Below are 24,143 nucleotides of genomic sequence, written 5' to 3'. Positions count from 1 at the left end.
ATCATCTTTCAGACTCAGATACAGTAAGAATTAAATGACATACTCTATTTAGGGGATCCAGCATATTGTAAATATTAATAAAAATTAATTTTAAGAAGTAGTAGATCTAATAAATGGAAAACTGTTATTAGATTATTTTTGAAATTAAGAGATTACCTGAATCTCAAAACAAAATCAATTTAGATAAGGCCTTTATCTTGGACCAATATTTCCTACATATATAAAACAAATAAGTTTTACTTGTCACCATAGATAACTAATATAATTTTTCTCTGATGCTCAGCTTTTTACCTTAACTATGCAGCGTAGCCACCGTATCTAAAACCTAATAAACAGGAACCAATTCATAAAATTTCTGCTGAATAGAGCCTTAATGTAAGTTAAGGGTTAATGGCCAACTATATTCCAAATAGTCATGCTAAGTGGCTCTTATCTCCTTTAGCCTGGCAGATTGACACAGCCATTATGAAAATGGACAATATGCCAGAAATATTTAATAGGAGGTAAGGGTTCAAAGAAAATACAGCATTTTAAATGAAAGCCTTAAGATTAAAAAAAAAAAGTTAAGGTACTGCGAAAGAATTGCAAATATGTTAGGTGGAAACGTAGATATATAAAAAAATTCCAACAAGCAAAAGAAAAGTATGAATTGTCATAAACAAAGCAACCTTCCAGGAACAGTTAAATGCATGTCTTACAATATTTTATTAAAAGTATGAAGAATTGAGCTTCCGGTCAAAACAGTGGAGTAGGTAAATGCTGTGCTCACCTCCTCCCATGAGCACATCAAAATTACAGAACAACCATCATTGAGAATCACCTAAAGTATAGCTATGACTAAGAATATACAGAAGATGCCACCTCCAGACTGGTAGGAGAGGCAGAGAGGCACAATGGACTGGTCCCACATTAATGTGAAGCAGTTAAAAATCAGGAAGGACATTTCAGTTGCGGAGGTCGCCACTGAAGAATAAGGGGTCCCATCCCCACACCAGGTTCCCCAGCCCAGGGTTCCAATGATGGGAAGAGAAGTCTCCATAACTTCTGGATGTGAAAACCAGCAGGGATTTTGGGTGACTAAGATGGAGGGCTGCTGGAGTCCCAGGCATTCATCTTAAAGGGCTCACACACAGACTCACTCACTGACGGACTCACTCGCTCTGAGCTCCAGAATTGGGGTAGCAGCTCTAAAGTTACCATATGGAGAGGAACTGAACTGTTTGGCTTCAGAGTGAGGGCTGGAGGGGCAGCTTTCTAACAGAAGTGTTGGCAGAAGCCACCGTTCCTTTGTTGAGCCCTCCTCCCACACAGATTGAAGGGCCACATGGGTGCCATATGTGAGTCTCTGTCAACCTGGCTAACACATTTGCCCTGCTCTAGTGATTCCCTGAGACTCTGCCCCACCCAACTTGAGGGCCCACCCAAGTCATTTCCAGAGTCTTTTCCATGCAGTTTGGCTACGAACTTTCCTAAAATCTCTGTAAGGTTCACAAACACCAAATAAGTAGTGTCTGGCCATACCTCTTGCTAACAAGCCCCAAGCCCAGCACTAGCAGCAGCCAGCCAGCCTCAGGTCTCATCTTAGCCTCTCCCAGGCACCTTTAAGCCCAGCATAAAAGGCAACCATATGCAGATCACTTTGTCGCTCATACCAAGGGCCTCAGGCAAGGACAGACAGCGACTCACCTTGGCCTGCGCCTGAGCACCTCCCAAGATGCCCCATAATCAATACACCTGATGGTCAGCTTTAGACCACATAAGAGCACCACCCACACACCTTCAAAAATGATACACCCAAATGACACACTGAGCAGGCACCAGAGCCCAGCTAAAATAGATCCTGCTCTGTAGGGTTAGCCTCTGCACAACAGATCCTACACTGTAGTTACGGTCAGTCATCACAACCAATCGTCCTCAGGGTCAATCCCAACCACTGATGTGCCAACAGCAATCAAAACTCAACAGGAGGGCACATATAACCCACACAGGGACACACCTGGAACCTGGCTCAGGTGACCAGGGACACTGCGCCACTGGGCCTCACAAGACACCTACTACATAAGGCCCTACCTAATACATAGAAACAAACACAGGGAGGGAGCCAAAATGAAGAAACAAAGAAACAATCCAAATAAAGAACAGAACAAAGCTCCAGGAAAAAAACTAAACAAAATGGAGACAAGCAACCAACCAGATACAGAGTTCCAAATACTGGTTAAAAAAGGATGCTCAGTGATCTCAGGGAGAACTTCACAAAGAGATAGGAAACATAAAAATGGAGATAGAAAATATAAAAAAAAACCAGTCAGAAATAAAGAATACAATAAATGAAATGAAGAACACATTAGAGGGAATCAACAGTAGATTACAGGAAACAGAGGATCAAATTCTCAATTTAGAAGACAAGGTAACAGAAAACACCCAATCAGAACAGCAAAAAGAAAAAAGAATCCAAAGGAATGAAGATAGTTTAAGAAGCCTCTGAGACAACACCAAGCATATCAACATATGCATCATAGGAGTACTAGGAGAAGACGAGAGAGCACGAGTAATTGAAAACCTATTTGAAGAGATAATGACGGAAAACTTCCCTAAACTGGTGAAGGAAATAGACATACAAGCTCAGGAAGCACAGAGAGTCCCAAACAACATGGACCCAAAGAGGCCCACACCAAGATACATCATAATTAAAACAGTAAAGGTTAAAGACAAAGAGAGAATCTTAAAAGCAGCAAAAGAAAAGCAGTTAGTTACCTACAAGGGAGCTCCCATAACACTGTCCGCTGATTTCTCAACAGAAACTTTGCAGGCCAGAAGGGATTGGCACAAAATGTTCAAAGTGATGAAAAATAAACACCTACAACTAATATTACTCTATCTATCATTTTCATAGAACAAAGCTATCATTTAGAATCGAAGGACAGATAAAGAGCTTCCCAGATAAGAAAAAGCTAAAGAAGGTCATCACCACCAAACCAGTATTTACAAGGAATCTTAGAGGGACTGCTTTAATAAGAAGGAAAAAAAATGAATACTAAAATGGCAATAGCTACGTATCTATCAGCAATTACTTTCCATGTAAATGGATTTAATGCTCCAAACAAAAGACATGGGGTGGCTGAATGAATAAGAAAACAAGACCCTTACATACACTGCCTATAAGAGATTCACTTCAGATCCAAAGACACACACAGACTAAAAGTAAAGGGATGGAAAAAGATATTTCATGAAAATGGAGACAAACAAACAAAAAAAACTGGGTTAGCAATTCTTATACCAGATAAAATAGACTTTAAAACAAAGGCGATAACAAGAGACAAAGAAAGATCCAGTAATCGCACTTCTGGGTATTTATCCAAAGAAATCCAAAACACTAATTCAAAACGACATATGCACCTGTATGTTCATTGCCACATTCTTTTCAATAGCCAAGATTTGAAACAACCTAAGTGTCAATCAATAGATGAATGGGTAAAGAAGTGGTACATACAGATAGCATGGAATATTACTCAGCTATAAAACAGTGAAATCTTGCCATCTACAACAACATGGATGGACCTAGAAAGTATTATGCTATGTGAAATACATTATACAGAGAAAGACAAATGCCATATGATTTCACTACATATGAGATCTAAAAAACAAAATAAATGAGTAAACAAAACAGAAACAAACTCATATATACAGAGAACATTTTGATGGTTGCCAGATGGGAGGGGGGTTGAGGAATGAGTGAAAAGAGGGTAGGGATTAAGATGTACAAATTGGTAGTTACAAAGTAGTCATGGGGATGTAGAGTATAGCATAAGGAATATAATCACTGATATGGTAATAACTATGTATGGTGTCAGATGGGTACTAGGTTTATCAGGGTGAAGACTTCATAACTTACGTGAATGTCTAATCACCATGTTGCATACCTGAAACTAATATAATACTGCATGCAAATTGTAATTTAAAAATAAAATTGTTTAAAAAGTATGAAGAATCATAGTACCCAGACAATTATGAATTCTCTTTTAGTACCTCTATCTGTATGAATCATAAAAAAAAGGACAGAAAGAGTACATAACATAATTAAGTGAATGAAAACTTATTTTCTGGTTGTGCATCATAAAGAGTTTATCAACTTGATTTGGCACTGGGAATTTTCATATATAAAGCAAAAAGAGCATATCAATTCTCATCCAAACATTAATAATATCAATGTATATCTAGGAGAAAAATGGCTAAAAATGTTTCTCAAAGACTTTCATATTTTGTATACCTTAGTAAGAAATCAAGACATATTTGAAAATGATTAACGTAAAATCATGAAAAGACATGTAGGGTAATGCTGCCCACTGGATCATTCCTGAAGTGTGAAAAGAAGAGCCGGTGCCATTTCTCACAATGCCACAATGAGCTGCAGGGCCAGAGACAGGTCATTTAATCTCTCTGTGCCTTGCTTTCATTGTCTTCAAAGTATAGGGTTTTCAGTCTTAACCTTAACTTAGAGGAACAAAAGGAAATGAAAGGTCATGTCTACCTGTTTGTTATACCTTGTAAGCAAATATTAAAATATATTCATCTACGTAGCAAAACAGTACTGAAATCAAGCATTCACATGACATGCAGATGCGGAATATTCCTGTGTTCTGTGTCAGTGATTAACTGTGCTCCTATCCTATCCACAGAAGAAAAGGAGATCCTCTCAGCTCCTTCTAGCAGAGCATCCTGGGAAGATAATGAAGCTTCTATCCCACAGTGTTGGTTTCAATAGTAAGACCAGACATGGATGTGCCAAATGTTAGTAACAACTGTCCTTTGATTCAGGTTAGAACCACTTCAGGAGCTTTTACATCCATGTGGATCCAGTACCACACATTTAGATTTAACTGGGCATACTTAGATTAAATGTGCTTTTAGGAATATCTTATTGTCAAGGCTTTTTTCATATTATTCATACTTGAGCTAACATTACTGAATTTTTTCAAAACAAAACACAAAATAAGTATCTGGAGAATTTTATAAGATGAATTAATACTCTGCAATTCTAAAGGGACTTATTGACAAACAGTGCTAGATATAAGATAATAGAAACAACAATCATTAAAAGTGTACAATTTTGAATTCATTAAGACAAACCAAATTTACAATCAGAAGTTTATTCGTGTCTAAACATGATTCCCTCTACAAGGAATGAAGTATGTTTAAGAAAAAGAATGTGGTAAAGTATTACTATTCAAATGTACCAATAGTAATGCAAGTTTTATTAGGTACTATTCAATGTATATGCATAAGTGAATACATTACAGTCAGTATTTACAGGTCAGAAATGAGGTTACATCTTACCTTTAAATGTGACAAACAGTTTTGTAGGAAAATATGCCAGTTATTTAAAAAAAACTGTTTCTGACTGACACATAAAAGGCAGGTAATTAGTGGATAGAGAGCCTGTACAAGAGAGAAACAAGAGAATTAACACGTTTCATGAAAAGGCACTAGACTTGTAAATTGTATTTCACTGATTCTCATAAACAAGGAAACTGAAAAACTCTTTATGCAGTTTTCCCATTTGTAATAAGAAATATGACCTCACAGACTAACAAAGAACGTGAAAGGCCAAATTTTCTATAAGAACAATCCTTTGCTCTATCATATCCTCCCTGAGTTAGGACTTGCTATTATTTTTCCCTAGAGCCATTACTCCCTCAACCAGTACAGTAGTTATGAACATAGGTCCTAGGATCAGAGGACAGACTGGCATTAAAGTTTCAGCTTTCTATGTACCAGGTGTCTGACTTCAGAGACGACATGTTAAGAGCTCTAAGCCTCAATTTCCTAAAATGTAAAGTGGAGAATAATAATCATACAAATCCTATAAGGTTGTGAGGCTTAAGGTTAAGACAAAAAATGCAAAGCACTTAGCTCAGTGCCTGGCACCATCAATAACAATAACAATAAAAATAATTATTATTACTATTAATATTATTATTATATCTTAAGAGGTCAAGTATTTGTCCAATTCTCCAAACTCTCCAAGCTGTGTAAAAATTTAGAGAGAAATCTCTCAAAGTTACATGATATGGGTGGTTATGTGGAAAAAAGTGCATTAAATCTCTGAATAGAAAAGATGCATTAGACAGACAATGGTTCCTAAATAATCTGATACTTAAGAATGCAATTTATTATTATGTAAAATAAAGGAATTTGTGGTTTAATATGAGTACATTCAACCTTCCCCATATTATAATACATAATTCAAAGCACCGATCAAGCCAGGTAAATACCTACAATGAAGTCTGAAAAACCTATCGAATACAAAGCTAGTAAAATCAAGAATAGAAAGTTTTTAAAAGAGCAGGAGAAAATATATAAAATTTGTCCTTATATATTACACTTCAGATATTTTACAATTTCAATTTTTAGAAGTCTCTTAAATCTCCTCTGAATTCATGAATCAATTACTAAAACTGCTAATTAAATATGTAAAGGTTTGAAATGTTTCTCAATACCAATGAATGCTTCTTTCGGGAGCTCAGTTCAAAAGTAGTCTGGTAAAGCATCTCCACAAAATTTTTCAAACAGGGAACATTCACTTCATTTTTAACAGCCTAGGTAAAACGATAACATAAAAAGGAAAAAAAAACGGTTACAAATGTCAGATTAAACTATACAAGGAGTACAAGAATTTTCTGTAACGTTTCAAATTAGTTAATAATTCACTGAGGCTCTTATTGAAATATAGTACTATAAATGTGCCAAATGACCAAATGTTAAGTAAATTAGATAAACTTGGTCCTGCCCTGAGAGAACAAGCAGAGAATACAGGCAAGGGAACAGGTGGTGTAACAGAAGCCGTAAGGGGAAATTCCCTATCCTCTTAGAGCACTCAGAAAGGGCCCCAATGGAAAAACTTTACAAGGAAGCAACATCTAAGCTGAATCTACTATCTCCTACCTGAAATGTTACAAAGGCTCCCATTATCCTCTTGTCCCCCACTATTCTGCCCCCCTGCTCTTGATCTGGTATCCAGCCACAATAGCGAGCTTCTTGGCTGTTCCCAGAACACATCATGTATGTTCTTGCTTCAGAACACCTGCACTTGCTCCCTCTGCCTAAGAAGCTCTTCCCCAAGGTATAGCCGGGTCTCTCTCCCTCATTCCTTCAGTTTTTGCTCAGTTGTCACCATCGCTTTAATGGTCTTTCTTAATCACTCTATTTAAAATTTCAACTCCCGTACCCCTTCAGCAATTCTTATCCCTTGACCCTGCTTTATGTTTCTCCACTGTACTTAACACCGTCTGCATATTACATTATTTTACATACTAGTTCACTGTGTTTTCCTCAGTAGAAATCCTCAGTAGAAACTCTAGAGGAGCAGGGAGTTTTTCTCACCTTGATCATTTATTCCCTGTGCATAGAAGAGGCCCTAACACACAGGGCCACAATACATACACTGAATGAATAAGTAGAGTCCAACCAGGCAAAGAGGGCAGGGAGGTCATTAGAGAGGCAAGAGTGTTCTAGGCAGAAGTGGCTCTACATGCAGAGGCAGGTGTTACAGGCTGAACTTTGTGCCCCCACACCCCAAAAAGAGCCTTTGTTGAAGTCCTACTCCCATATACCTCATTATGTGGTCTTATCTAGATATAGGACGTTGTAGATATAATTTGCTACTTTAGAATGGGGTCACATTGGGGGGAGGGGCTAGCCTAACATGACTGGTGTCCTTAGAAGGGGGAAATTTGGGCACAGACATGTACACAAGAAGAACACATGTAAACATAAAGGCAGAGATTGCGGTGATGCTTCTACAAACCAATGAATATCAAAGATTGTCAGTTATCCAACAGAAGTTAGGGAAGAGGCATGGAACAGATTCTCTGTGAGACAATTAAATTTTTGTTATTTAAGCCACGTAATTGACGGTACTTTGTTAGGGCTGCCCTAGCAAACTAATAAACCACAAAAGCAAATACAGCATAAAAGAAGGATTAGGCAACACAGTAATAATGGACCATTGTCAAGTGTCTTTCTTCCTTTCATGAACCGGTTCCTTTTGATGAATTACTTTAAAAAGAATAACCTAATCCCAGTCAAACATTTGGCAAAACATTTTCAGACAAGGGGGAAGCAGAAATGACCATTTGGCAAGGATAAGCAGTAATGGAAACCTTTTCTAGGAAAAGAAATCGGAGTACATCTACTACTAATAATAGACTAAAGCTGATATGGTATTATAAATTATAGTCTTTTCTTTTTGATAAAATAAACCTAATTCACATGGCTAAAAACTGGGTGGGGGTTGGGGATGGTGGGCTCACTCAAATAAACTACTTGCAAAGCTGTAATTCATGACTTGCGTTTGTACCCAGTTTTAAAAATTTTCAAATATTTCTAAGTAAATATTCAAAACACGTAAAAAAAATCATGTCAATCACTTTTCCATAATAGTTTGAATTCTTAACTTTTCCTACGTGTTGATCTTTTTTAAACATGTACTAAAGATAGGATCTAAATACCACAAATCAATTCATATGAACACACAGATCACAAGTCAATTAATTCAACATTAAAAATGAAAGGCAAAACAATTCAAATTGATTCAACATGAAAATAAATTCCTTTATTTCAAAAAATTTTAAATAGAGGGGCAGCCAGATGGCTCAGTTCGTTAGAGTGCGAGCTCTGAACAACAGGGTTGCAGGTTTGATTCCCACATAGGCCACTTATCTGCGCCCTTCACAACTAGATTGAAGAGAACAAGGTGCCGAGCTGAGCTCGCCGGGGGCCGGACGGATACCTCAGTTGGTTAGAGCACGAGCTCTCAACAACAAGGTTGCCAGTTCAATTCCCACATGGGATGGTGGGCTGTGCTCCCTGCAACTAAAGATTGAAAATGGCAACTGGACTTGGAGCTGAGCTGTGCCCTCTACAACCAGACTGAAGGACAACTTGGAGTTGATGGGTCCTGGAGAAACACACAGTTCCCAATATTCCCCAATAAAAAAAAAATTAATTAAAAAAAATTTTTTTAAATAGAATAAAATATGAATAAAAGAAATGTTACTAACTTCCATTTCTAGCCAAAATAGTGTAAAGGGGATTGGTACCCTATATCTGAAACAACCAAAAAATGAACAAAATATATGAAATGATATACCAAACACTATATATTAGTCAACAAAAGAAATAACACCTAAGGAACAAAAAATAAATGAGGTGAGTTCTTCGATGGTCCCAACTTACTGCCTTAATAGTTTTCAGGAAAGAATATGTAAGTATACTGTTGTAAGATTCTCATACTACACACAAATGGTATAATATTGCTTGAGGTAGGCAGTGTAAGCTAAAGATGTATAAGACTAATATGACAAAACAATGAGCTACAATGAGTAAGCCAACAAAGGTGATAAAAGAAAATCACAGAAATATTCAATCAATCAAAAGAAAGCAGAAAAAAGGAAGAAAAAGAGAATATGGGACAGATGGGGAAATAAAAAACATAAACAGAAGATAAGAGATTTAACATAACTGTATCAATAATCATATTAAATGTATGTGATCTCCAGTTAAAAGGCAGAGATTGTCAGACTAGATAAAAAAAGCAAGACCCAACCATACCCTGCCTGCAAAAAAATATACTTTCAATATAAAAATACAAGTAGGTTAAAAGTAAAAGACTGGAAAAAAGATATGCTATCCTTACACACTCAAAAGAAAGCTGAAGTGGATCTATTAGTATCAGACAAAGTAGATTTCAGAGTCAAGAATATTACCAGGGATAAGGAGGGTTATTTTGAAATGATGAAGGTGTCAATTCAAGAGGATATAACAATTCTAAACATTTATGTTTCTCATAATAGAGCTTACACATAGACAAAGTAAAAACTGATAGAACTGCAAAGAGAAATAGACAAATCTACAGTTAGTTACAGTCAGCGATTTCAATATTCCTCTCTCAATAACTGATAGAACAAGTAGATAGGAAACCAGCAAGGTTATCAAAGATTTGAATACTATGAACCAATTTGACCTAATTGATGTTTATAGAACATGCTTATCCGATGACAGCAGTATATACAGTCTTTTCAAGTGCACACGGAGCCGTTCATCAAGATAAATGATATTCTGGCCCAAATACAAATGTCAATACATTTAATGGGATTCAAGCCATACAAAGTATGTTCTCCGACCACAAATTAAAAGTGAATAACCTAAAGATCTCTGGAAAATCCCCTAAATTTTAGAAAGTAAATAACATGCTTCTAAATAATCCATGGATTTTATAAGGGGCGTTAGAAAGTATTTTGAGATTTATGAAAACAAATACACAAGACATCAGAATTTGTGAGCTGACACTGTAGAACTACTTAGAGGGAAATATATAGCATTAAATGCTTATATTAGAAAAGAGGAAAGGTCTCAATGACCTCAGCTTCCACCTTAAGAAATTAGGAATTAAAAAAAAAAAAGCAAATTAAAACCAAAGTGTAAGTATTAGAAAGAAAATAATAAAAATCCAAGCAGAAATCAATGAAATAGAAACTGAAAAATAGAGAACATCAATAAAGTCAAAAGCTAGTTCTTTGGGAAGATCAATGAAATTAATAAACCTCTAGCCAGACAGATCAGCAAGAAAGAAAAAAAGTCAAATAACCAATATTTGGAATGAAAGTGGTCACTACAGATACCACAGGTATTTGAAGAAAATAAGTGAATATAAGGACCAACTCTAATAAATTAGATAATTTGGATGAAATGAACAAACTCCTTAGAAAGATGTGAAAGCTCACTCAAGAAGAAATAGTCTGAGTAAACCTATGTCTTTTGAAGGAAATTATTTGGTAGTTAAAAAGCTTCCCACAAGGAAAATTCCAGGCCAGGTGGCTTTACTGGTATTCTCACCAACTCCAAAGAAAGACATAAAGCCAATTCTACACAAACTCTTCTTCCGACACTACCTTGATACCAAAACCAAAAACTGGCATTACAAGGAAAGAAAACCACAGACCAATAGCCCCCATGAACATAATGCGAAAATTCTCAATAAAAAAATCTTATCAAATAAAATCTAACAATATAAAAAGACATCATATCAAGAGGAGTTTAACCCCAGGAATGTAGGTTCATTCAACATTTGAACAATCAATTAATGTATTAACAAACAACAAAGAAAAACCATATAATTAATTTAACAGAGGTGAGGGGAAAGCATTTAACAAAATCCAACATTCATTCCTTAAAAACAACTGTTCAAAAACTAGAAATGGAAATAAATTTCCTCAATATGATAAAAGGCATCTATGCAAAACCTACTAGTAATACCATACCTATTGGCAAGACTGACAACTTTAGCCCTAAAATGTGAAAGGAGGCAAGGAAGTCTGCTCTCATTATTTCTATTCCTCATTGTACTGAAAAGTCCTAGCCAGTGCAATGAGGCAAAAGTGAAATAAAATACACACATTGAAAAGTATTTTGAATACCTGGAAAATGAAACTTTAAAACAATGGCATTTATAATAGCATAAAAATATGAAATGCCTAGAGATAAATTTAACAAAATATGTTCAAGATCTATACATTGAAAACTACAAAACAATCACTGAGAGAAAATTAAGCCCTAAAGGAGAAAAATCTTTGTGACTTTGGGTTATTCAAAGACTTCTTAGATAGAATACTAAAAACATAATTTATAAAAAAACAAATTGATAAATCAGATTTCATCAAAATTAAAAATTTCTCCTCTTCCAAAGAAATAGTTAAGAGAATGAAAAGTCAAATCACGGACTAGAAGAAAATATTAATAAAGCATATATCTGATAAAATACTTGTATCCACAATATATTTTAAAAATATAAAACTAAATATCTCAAAACTCAATCAGAAAACAAATAACCCAATACAAAAACGGGGAAAAAACTTGCAACAGACTTTTGCCAAAGAAAATATATGGGTGGCAAATAAGGACATGAAAAGATGCTCAAACGCATTAGTCATTAGGGAAATGCAAATTTAAAACCAGAATGAGATACCATGAAACACCTGTCACAATGGCTAAAATTAAAAAGACTGGTCAAAGTACGTGTTGATGAGGATGTGAAGTAAGTAGAACTCTCACATATTGCTCATGGGAATGCAAATGGTACAACCACTTTGGAACACAGCTTGGCAATTTCTTTACAAGTTAAACGTATCACTCCAATGGTCCAGCAATTCCACTCCTAGTTATTTACCCAAAGGATATAAAAGCGTATGTCCATGCATAGACTTGTACATGAATGTTCATAGCTTTACTTGTAACAGCCCAAAACTGGAAATAATCCAAACGTCCAAAAACAGGTAAACACATAACCGAACTGTGGTATAGGCATAATGAAATACTACTCAACAATGAAAAAGGAATAAACAACTGATATATTCTGCAACATAGTTGGAACGTAAAATAATTATGCAGAGTGAAAGTAATCTGAAAAGAAAGAGCTCATATTGTAAGATTCCATTAATATATAATTCTAGGAAACCCCAAATTAATGCAGAGAAATTGAAAGGGAACAATGGTTGCCTGAGAACAAAGTGCGGAGAGTGAGACAAGGGCATTAAAAAGGAACACAAGAACATTTAAGATCGACACAGTCCCGTAAATTCCAGGATGTATGTCACAGTACTTTCAAATTCTTCAGAGGCTATTAAATTGGCTTTCAGTTTTTAAGGAGCGAAAGCCATGGGTAAATGCAGTTATGTAACGTTGACCAACTGGAGGCAACTATTACTGCTAGGTTGCAGATACTCTGCCCTCCTAACAGTTTCTGAATCTTAAGGGTTTGGGCTTGTTCTCTTAATTAAAATACTAATCAGTGCTCTTCTGCTATTTGTCTAATAACCATTTTCCCAATACCCATGTCACATTCAAAGTTTCTGCTTAATTATCTATGAGATCACCAGAAAGTAAGAATATTTCATGTGGCAACTTCTTCAGTGAAAAGGTACTTTTAAAATATAATACAAAAATAAAAATATACTTACAGCAGCTACAGGGATAAGAATCTCCACAAATAAACCAGCAAGTGCATGTTTTATATCTTTATCTTTTACTTCTAAGAAATACTGAGCACATTCCTTGAAAGGGGGAAAAGGTACAAGAGGATAGGATTAACAAAAGAGGAAGATTAAATAATTTTTAATATCACAATAGTTCTATAAATACTTTGCAATTTTACCAAAAAGCTAAGGTCAAAATGCGCTCAAATTAAAATTGAAAGACACTTGGAATAAGGAATTAACAACGATGTCATTAATTTATATATATTTTGTTTCTTTTAAAAAGTCATGAAGAGGGCTGCCCAGTGGCTCAGGCGGTTAGAGCTCCATGCTCCTAACTCCGAAGGCTGCCGGTTCAATTCCCACATTGGCCAGTGGGCTCTCAACCACAAGGCTGCCAGTTCAACTCCTCAAGTCCCGAAAGGGATGGTGGGCTGCGCCCCCTGCAACTAAGATTGAACACGGCACCCTGAGCTGAGCTGCCACTGAGCTCCCGGATGGCTCAGGTGGTTGGAGCGCGTCCTCTCAACCACAAGGTTGCATGTTCAACTCACCCAAGGGATGGTGGGCTGCGCCCCCTGCAACTAGCAATGGCAACTGGACCTGAAGCTGAGCTGTGCCCTCCACAACTAAGACTGAAAGGACAACAACTTGAAGCTGAACAGCATCCTCTACAACTAAGATTGAAAGGACAACAACTTGACTTGGAAAAAAGTCCTGGAAGTACACACTGTTCCCCAATAAAGTCCTGTTTCCCTTCCCCAATAAAATCCTTAAAAAAAAAAAAAAAAAGTCATGAAGATCAAGAAAAGCCACTGTTAGGCTAAATCTGCAATTGAGAAGGTGTGTCACCTGCATAAATTGAAATGATGCTTCAAAATCTTCTACAGGATACATTTTCACTCGGAAAAATTTCATTCCCATTATTAAGCTGATGACGCTTTGTACCACATGTGGACTTTGTTCCTTTTGTCGCAGTTCTTTTAATTCTGTCATAAACTTCTTCCTCACAGCCTGAAACCTTTAATACACACAGATACGTAAATTTCCTATGAATTAAGAAAACACTAATTTCCTACTAACTAATGTCATTTAAGATTGAAATGAAAAGGTATTTTGCCTAAACGTCATCTCCTTTCTCTGCCCTCATCAAAATTATCAGAAAAGCATACAGAGGAAGACAAAACTATTTGTTATTCTAAATTTCCCATTCATTTACTTTAAAATCAGAAGATCCTTAAAGAGAAATAATAGGATTTTTTTATTCCTATATCACCAATACAGTACCATTAGCATCTAATAATTAATAATCATAATTAAAACAAGATTAAACCCATCCATAAGACATCCCTATGTAAATCACAGAATGTCTCCAATTTTTAAGACTCCATCTTACAAAGTCTGCAATTTGACTTATAGGGAGAGTAGACTGAGACAACAAATTTGTTTAAAGAGGTGAACTAATCAATTGTAGACTACTAACATCTCACTACACTGTAGAAAAACTGAAGAAGAGTAGGAGGACACAGGTTTCACAATCTCAAAAAGCTAAAGAATCAAAATGCTTTCGAAATGCGAACACCATCCTGGATTCCAATGACCACAACTGTTAAGGCTGCTCAATTTTTTCTTTGCTTGCATTGGGAAAAGATATCTAATAGTTCATTAATCAATAATACTTCACTTTTCCCTTTTATGTGTTATGGAACTAAAGATATTACAGTTAATGATACTTGGGGAAACCGCTGCCTAAAAGTTGAAATGACACAGGAAGCATACATTCCAATGGTCACTGACTATAGGGAGGAAAACGAAAAATTACCTACTAATGAAATATGGATAAATGATAGAAAGTATAACTTATCTATTTCAATTTGAGTCTTGGAGAATACTATACCATTTCCTATGAAAATATTCTTTTATGTTTTATTAAAAATATATATAAAGTGGACAAAAATTTTGTCATTACAATATTAAGGGTTTTCTTTCATTAAATTTCTCAAAGTAATTTTCAGTTACTACAAATCAAAGGAAATGCATAAACAAGATTCTAATACACCTCCCAGCCTTTTTCCTTCTCTCCTCCCCTTTGCCATCCTATCACCTGCCCCCTCAAATGTCAGTGCCATCAGCCTAACCTAAGGTGGCTCCATGCACCTTTTCTTCCACGTTCATTATGTGTAAAAGTGCAAAACACCTCAATATTGCTCTAAGTGACAAGTGAGGGTGAGCATTATTTCATAAATTTACTTGGCCATTTGGATGTATAAACCTTATCATCCTAGAATTAACTTAGAGGTGATACAATATTCTCTGGGATCCAACCCACTAATGTATTATTTAGAGATTCTAATCTATGTTCCTGATACAAATTCATTTTTTGATAAAAACAGAAAAAGCATGAACTACTATGCCATTAAAATAAATACATCATTGCTTGTGTCTATGGTTTTGTGCCTATATTCCTAACACAGGGTTTCATTACTGAATAAATGTAAATGAAATATTAAGATATTATTGTCTATGTCCAAATCACTTAAAATACTCAAACTATGTTCCAAAGTTCTATAGTATCGGTTATACAAAGGTCCCTAGTGTATAACAAAAAATAAAAATAAAATAATATAAGACATTACTTAATATTAAAATCTAGAATACTGAACATTAACAGTGCTTGCCTTCTTAGAATTTAAAAAGGTTTTTATAATGATAATTTCAGGGCCAAAGAATCTTTACATGGCATGCACAAAAATCTGAATTGATACTTTTCACCTTCCAAATTTCCCAGTAGCAACAAAGGAAATTCAAAATCTTCCATAAGTCTTTAGAGCAAACACAAGATACTAAAGACAAACATCTTTTTAGTGTTTACTATAATGATAGTTCAACACAACTCAATGAGTATAGCTCCTAACAAATACCACTTTCCATGGAATAATGTAGTATCTTTTATCTTTCCTTTTTGGTATCTCTTCTACCAATTCAAAACTCTTTTTAGTATTAAAACAAATAGTATGATTAGAAGGAAAGGATTGCATTGCTATATTCAGAAATAAAAGCACCCTCCTATATTAAAAGTATTAAAAGTAATCATTAGCTCTACCAAGAGTTCTAAAAGGAAATTTTTTTTAAAAAACACTTCTCACAGAATTATTAAAAATAGGAAAGAAAGTAATGCTTTGACTATTCTTGGCAATTGCTGACTTCCTCGATGCACACATTTATGGAAAACCCTAAATAAATGAAAACAAACTATGAAATTAAGATATGGGTGTTACTTTAAAATCCTCTAAGGCATAGAGCAGCTCAGTAATAAAAGGTAGAGCAGACTTCACAGAATTCTATGAAAAATATTGTAGATTTAAAACTGTCAGTGTCTATTACATTAGCAACGAAGCATTCTAAAATGAGAAGGAAATGAAAATCAGTGAAACTTACTTTGACTGGGTAAGAACCCCTATCACCTCTGCATATAAATCAGCAATAATATGCACATTCCCAGTGTTGGTTCCTGAATATCTAAAGTAAAAGAACAAATGTATGATTCATTCAATTTTTCTACAAACGCTCTTGCTTTAATAAATGTGAAAATCCCTTATCAGAGTATTGTATAATTTTCTGTGAAGATTCACTTGTAGCATGATGAAACCACATGAATTTTCTCCTATCTCTAGATTTTAATTTGCAATGAAATTTAACCTTCTGATTCTTGTAAATCCAATCAATGGTTTTAAGAATTATTTTTACAAAATTGTTCCTATAAGCATTCTGTGTGGATTAAAAAAAGGAAGATAACTGCTTTGAATGCTACAAAACAAATGATGAATGAGAGTTCCAAGTATATTTAAATAATCTAAACCTGGACTACAGAGAAAAGCAACAATGCCAAATTAGTAGATTACTTACCCTTCCTTATGTTTAAAGTGCTTGAAAGCTAAGTTTAGAACTTCATGAACTAAGGGATCGGGCACAGGATGAACAGGAATCTAAAATGAATTGGGGAAAAAAAATCAAGTAAGTTAAATAGGTTAGAAGTCTTATGAGTAGTCTCATTTCAACTAATTAAATTATCAGTTTTAACTTTCATAATGATCCATTACTAATCTGTCAATCTTCCCATTTTCTAAAAATGTTTTTTAATGTTATTATTTTTTCTCTAAGAATTGAGTTGAACTTCTAATTTAACAAATTCTAAATTTAAGAATATTAGCTTCATAATCTCAAGTCATTCAATTATGGACTACTTAGGGGGAAAAGTAAATGTTATTGTTGTTACTGCAATTGTTACTGTCAGCAAGTTAAAAACATATTCATGTGTAACTCTGCAACACCTATAGAAAAACAACCTTTGACAAAGCCAGCCCCACAGTTTTCATATAGTCCAATTTTCTATCATAACAGTATCCAAACAGTATCCAAAGGGGACACCAACTTTTCCGATAATTTTTAACTATTTATGGCTTTATTTGTATTACAAATTTGTCATTGAAGTATCTCCATGTTGTTTAGTTCTTTGAAAATTACATGCTAGCTTCTAATGTGTAAAACAAACCAAATATTTAGAACAGAAATTAAAATTCCTGCTCCTTCCCCCAAATATAATCACTATTGAAAACTTGGTGTATATCCATCCAGATTTTTACACACACACACACACACACACACACGAGTTTTACTTAACAGAAAGATGCATCTCTCCATGTCAGTACTTAGTTCCTCCTTACATTTTTTAACAGCCATATAATACTCATATACATAATTTATTTAATGAGCTCCCTATTAATGAATGATTCAGTCCAGATTTCCAATATTCAATATGTTATACAATATACATCTTATACAATATACATCTTATACAATATACAGCATTTAACATTACATACTTGTATAGTTTCATGGGAAAGAACCAAAACAGACGAATTAATCAAAGATTATACGAGTCACCACTGATATAGATTCTAGCTGTATATATGTGTGGGTCTATCAATCTGTGTATGTCTATACTGAAATCATGCTGTCTTAATTATTAGAGCTTATTAATAAATTCTGATGTCTGGTACTGCAAGTTTCCCTATTTTTCTTAGAGATATTTTGGCTATTGGCCTATTGTTGCTCCATTTTCCATTTAGGGTCTTTTCAAGTTCCACAATAACAGGATTATTAGTGGAGTTGCAATAAATCTATAGATAAATTTGGGGATAACTGTATTCTTATACATTTACATGAAATATCTTTTCACCTCTTTAAATGCTTTCAGCAAAGTTTTATAATTTTCTATTTTTGCCCTTTGTTATATTCATTCCTAAGACAAAAAGATATGAAGAGATGCTTGATTTCATTAGTAATAAGGAGAATGAAAATGCACAAGATATCATTTTACACCTCTTTGATGGGGAAAAAATTAAGTCTGACAATACCAAATAGTAGAATAAATGAATGAGGTTTCATATATATTGCTGGTGGAAGTTTAAATCAATGCCTTACATAGTGCAATCTAGTGAAGAGGATCAAAGTATGCCACTACAAAATATGGCACTTTGGCAAAAGGATTATTTTGAGCTGAAGGTAACTGAGATACAGCAGATGCAGGGAAAGCTCTCTATTAATATTCCCCCTTTCTGGCTAAAAGCAGTGCTTCCCATACTACGAAGAGGAGAACCATTATCACTGGAAACAAACAGTTGGCACTGAGATGGGTCTGCACAAACGAATCTTACAATGTAGCCTTTATCTTCCATTAGTTTCCCCCATATATTTACCTTGTCACAATTTACCACCCCTAGAAGCACAAACCCTCTTCCTTTGTCTTGTCACTTCCCCCTCAATGTATTGCTCTTTGTTAAAGTAAGTTCTCCGGTTCGAACACTTCTTTGGGTTGTCATTTTCTATGAAGGCCTCCGTATGCATACATAAGAAAATTTTTCTCCTGTTAATCTGCCATTTATCAGTTTAACTTGCAGGGCCCTAGGTACTAAACCTAAGAGGATGGAGCTCCAGCACATGAGCAATTACACGCCTAAGAAAATATGATATATAGTGACACACTTCATGTATTAATATTAGTAACATAATGTTGAGTGAAAAAAATAAATCCTAGGACAATGAACAGTATAACACATTTTTTAGAAAGTTCAAAAACGAAGAAAATTTTAATATATTATTCAAACATGTATCAAAACACTTCTTAAAATTAAGGGACTAATTAACATCAAAATCAGTATACTGGTAAGGGAGTAGCTAGGGAGTGACCTACGAGAGTCACATAATTTGGCTTAAGTTCTCAAAGTCTTACAGGTGATCAATGTATCGTAAACAAACAGATACATAGGCAGCCATGCAAAGATCAATGACAACAGTATATTTTGAACCAGGATCAAGATTCATCCAATTCTGCGGGCCTGGGTCCAATGAAAACAAAACACACAGGGACTCTACAGCTGCTTAACACTGTTAACAATATCAATTGTGTAACACCTCATCAACAGGATGAAATTGTAATAGAAAATTAAATATAACCAAGGAAGGCACAAAGTAGATTGGGGAAGAAAGAGTAGAGAATTAGTATAATTACTCAGAGATGGTCAGAATGCTTCTTGAGGGTTTGAAGGAGGAGAGATATTTAAAATGAAGATAATACATTTCTTACAAAGGTAAACCCTGAACTATATCCTGAATAATGATCAGGATATAGTTCAAAACTAATAAATATGAGACAGACACGACATAAGAATAATCACATGTAAACTGCAGTGAGGGACAAGAAATCCAATACGTAACTACACGTGTTTATTTACCTTTATTCATCTCAGTGAGGCGACTAAATTCACATCACACAGAGGACATCAGTCCCAATCCTAACACACTGTCCCCCACAGAGGGAGGCGTGGCAGCTGACAGAGCTTTAAAAGGCTCATGGTGAACCTGTACACATGTGGATTGCTGGCTATACTATAGCCTCGTCCTGGCTCAGTGGCTCAGTATGTATTGTTGACCAGAAGAGGACAAGAAAGCATTTGTCTCACATTTCCTAGAAAAAGCACCATGAGGGAGATTCTCATATTACCCTCTTGCAAAATCAAATAGGGATTAAGTGAGGAAGCAGCGGTAACCCAAACTCTACCTTTCTAAGTCTCAGAGAAGCTTTTAAAAGGAACCTGATGACACAAGAAAGAAATGAACTTTATTCATCACTTCGTGAAAGTTGAGATTTTAATACCCCATGTTTAATAAATCTAATAATAGAGTAGAAACAAAATTTAGTCTACACAGTAAAGTTCAAGAATTCAGTCTACATAGTAAAGTTCAAGAATTTAGAGACTCTAGAAGAATAGTCTTAACCTTTGTCCCACACATTAGTAAACAGAAATTTTAAACCCAGAATTTCTCTAGCAATTAGGGATACTTAACCAGGTTTTTACGATTGATTCCATAATCACAAGTAGCTTCTTAGCCTTTTATAGGCAAACACATCCCTCACCTGTAAACTGCAGCTAGTAGATTAGAACCCTGTTATTACTAGCCCTGAGAGAATGCAAAGTCGGAGTTGTGACAATTGGATTCTTGTCCTCTCATCTTCTCTACCCTTCTCCAAAGGGACCAGGTCAAAATTCTGACCTGGGAATGTACGGCAGATGAAGGAACTAGAATATAGGATGGGAGATACTGAGGACAAGGCCTGGTAGGGGTAATGGCAGGAAACCAGAGATCATTAGGGAAGCAAAGAGGCAGATATGTTCTCCTAGCCTCACGTTCCCTGGATCGGGCCAACAAAACGGGCCCCAAGCTAACAAAAAGGTTCCTAGAATCACTGCCGTTGTCCTATAAGTACCTCCCAGTCAGTCCTGTGATCAAACCCTTTGATAGTTAAAACAGAGAAGACATCTACCATTAGGTGACGCCAAACTTCAGTCAGGAATAGACTGTGTTTGGATCAAACAGCCTGACTCCCCGAACTTTTTCCAGAGCTCACAGCACCCAGAGTCTGGCCCGGACAATTCCGTGACCTTGCGATAATGCAACACTGCACTTTACATGTTTTAAATTTTTGTGCCCCACTTATGGTTCTGTGCTGTGATTTTACCACATTGATTTCCTCACAGGGATGTTCCGTGTGCTCTAGGCCAGAGGTATGAAACACAAGGTGACTTAAACCTATCGTTTCTCCTAAGTAGTCTTTATTTGCTCAGCTCCGCTCAGTCTAATAGTGACCGACCATCGGGACACTCCTTAGGCAAGCTGTGGGCCCTTTATTACTGCCCTACTACCACTACCATCAACACTTTGTATGTGTCTGTGTGCCGAATATTAGTTAGGCATTTTATATACATTATTTATAGCACAGCTACCATATAAGGTAGATATTTGTTGTTGTACAGGTGAGGGAACTGAAGTTCAAAAGTTGGTGCATACTTTCTGATATATGAAAACACATTTCATAAATGAGAAAAAAAAACGTTCAATGTTTTCACCTTATAAAAGACAGAGAAACAGAAATGAAAGAAATATATCTTACCTATTATTTTGGGGGACAAAAAAAGCAGAATCTCAAAAAAAAAGCACAATCTCTAAAAAATTTTATTTAAAGAATGAACATTATCAGAATGTACAGAACTTCCTATTTCTCCCTATTCCTATTTCTCTCCTGATTTTCAATAGTAAAAAAAAAACCCCAACTGAATTCAGGGGGGTTAGAGTGGGGGATCCCATTTCAGTTTATACAGAAAAAGTTCTACATTCATGGACTAATACTCTCATCTTTAATATGAAGAATTTTCAGACCTTGTCATTTGTGTAATTTTAGAAGCAGCTCTAACTCTACTTGACCATTCAAGAAGCATATACCCTAACGAATACCCAAGTTTTATTTTTTATACCACCACACTCCAAAATGTAATGCTTTTATCACATCGTGAAAAGTGAAAAACAACATAACTAGGGTAAGATCTAGATACTGGGAGTCAACAAGGTTCATTTACTACCTAAAAGGCCAGCTCTCAACACAAAGGAGAAAGAATAAATTCATGTGTTAGCAAAATTACGAATCACCCAAAACCTTCAAAGCTGCTTATCAACATCTTAAATGTGACATTAAATCTGAAAATATTCAAGATCTACTCCACCTTCTGATACTTCCCAATAACACTAATAAAACTAAGCCATGAGTCTGAAATGGCTCACAAACCTTGTTTCCCAATCTTGTTTCAATGAATAAATATGTCTGACTAAAATTCAATATAAAAAGAAAATTGCTTCGAACTTTCTCAAAATGCTATATTCCTGTTAAAACATGCTTGTCATGGACTTTAAAGCCTTTACTACTAACACACTAAAATGTGTAGTTGGCCACGACCCCAAAATTATTCTTCTGACTTACCTGAAAAAATGAAATTAATCCCCAAATATCTTGAATTAATTTTGTTTCCACAGTGAATCACATTAACTTCATCACATTTATACCAACTCAATTTTTTGTCTAACTTGTTATGATTAAAATTATAATTTTATAAGATGCTGGCCACTGCACCTAATTCTATATCTCTCATTTTACAAATAATTTTACTTTTCTTATTAAAGGAAGAAAACTTGGAGTAAAAAAGTAAACTAGCATTATAATCTTAAGCAAGTCACTTCAACTAAGAATACTTCTTCATCTATAAAGTGAAAATAACAAATAATATATGATGGGTATTTTCCATGTTCCAGGCATTAGCGTATCTGATTTTCATGATTCTACAATAATGGTACTATTATCATCCCTCCTTTACAGAGAAAGCGTTGGTGGGTAATTATTTGCCCAAGTTACACAAGCAAGTAGAGGCCATAGCTGGGATGAGAACATCTGCTGTGATTATCTCCCAGAGCTTATTATCATGACCAGCTGATACAAAGGACACAGAATCTTCATGCATGATGAAGAGTTCCAAACGTGTGTGATTATCACTGAAGACATGACAAGTTATTCAAGAAACAAATAATTTCTAATATATGAGGTCAAGGACTAACCCACAAGGAATATTTACTCCTCCTGAAGACTGAACCAACCATGCATCAATACTAGAATGCTCCCGGGACTGTCTATCTCATCAAAATAAAACTAAATCACATTTTAATATTTGTATATTATGTGGGACAAAGTAAAAGTCTTATTAAATTCAAGATATATTACATTGATTACTCTCTGGATCTATTAAACCCTACCTCACTTTGGCACAGTAGAAAATTGGGTTAGTTTGTCATGATATTTCAGGAAGTTCTATTGATTTTTACTTCATTTTCTGTAGTTTTATCAGCTTTGAAGAAGCTGAAAAGATTCGCCTTTTAGTAGGAAAGAAAAGAACAATCTATATAGGATTTTAAATAAAGTGTCTCTACGAGCATGTTCTTGGTGATCTATTTTATTCTTTGATGGGTACATTTGAATGAAGGTATGAGGAGAACGGTAAAAGAGAATTGGGTGAGTGGAAAGGAAACTATAGGTTAGAACAATGTGGTGATAGAACCAAACACAAAGATTAGCTATCAGAGCCACTGTATTTCTCTTTCTCACATCTAAGGCCGTGTGAACCATAGGTCTGAAAGGGTTTTGTGCAGGGGACTTGAAAAATGAGCCCACGGAAAGAATGTACGTATGTTTATATCTACTGATTTTTCTTCTACCAGAAGAGCTCTCTGGATTCTTTTGGAGAAAGAGGATGAAGACAAAGATCAAAGATGACAAAGACAGGGTAAGCACTGGGGGGTGGGGAGGGAGAGGGAGGAGGAGAAAGGAGGAGAAAGGAAAACCTCCATGAGGTTATCTGTATATTGGAGTTCTGAAGCCAGTGCACTTAGGGGCAGCTTTCAGATGAGAAGAGAGACTGATTGCTAAGTGCAAGACTGTCATGGGACACCAAGGAGAAAACGTAGCCACAATGTAGTCAGATCAGTCCTGAATGGCAGTGCAGGGAGTTCTCAATTTCTCCTGCTGGAAGAAACTGTAGACCGTTTAACTTAGCAAAGAAATGTAAATGCTGGTTATGAAACCACTCAAATGACCCTCATCAAGCACACACCAGATGCTAGGAACCAACCACAGAGAGCCCCAGTCAAAGTCCATTCAGGGGGTTGGGCCAGATG

The 24,143-nt window shown here is 35.5% G+C and overlaps 1 protein-coding gene across 15 annotated transcripts in view; it reads right to left on the bottom strand.

Moving 5' to 3' along the window:
* FRYL (FRY like transcription coactivator) overlaps positions 1-24,143 on the bottom strand; it is a 240,389-nt gene that overhangs the window by 98,918 nt on the left and 117,328 nt on the right. For all 15 annotated transcript variants that reach the window (XM_033105538.1, XM_033105539.1, XM_033105525.1 and 12 more), the window contains 6 exons: positions 16,935-17,014; positions 16,467-16,547; positions 13,881-14,049; positions 13,014-13,106; positions 6,498-6,596; positions 5,335-5,436 (listed from right to left, as the gene is read on the bottom strand). In XM_033105538.1, the coding sequence (XP_032961429.1) occupies positions 5,335-5,436; positions 6,498-6,596; positions 13,014-13,106; positions 13,881-14,049; positions 16,467-16,547; positions 16,935-17,014 (624 nt within the window). The remainder of the gene's footprint in view (positions 1-5,334; positions 5,437-6,497; positions 6,597-13,013; positions 13,107-13,880; positions 14,050-16,466; positions 16,548-16,934; positions 17,015-24,143) is intronic.

This window comes from Rhinolophus ferrumequinum, chromosome 5 (assembly GCF_004115265.2).
Source record: "Rhinolophus ferrumequinum isolate MPI-CBG mRhiFer1 chromosome 5, mRhiFer1_v1.p, whole genome shotgun sequence".
Lineage (NCBI taxonomy): Eukaryota > Metazoa > Chordata > Mammalia > Chiroptera > Rhinolophidae > Rhinolophus > Rhinolophus ferrumequinum.
This window is presented reverse-complemented; position numbering and strand designations above follow the sequence as displayed.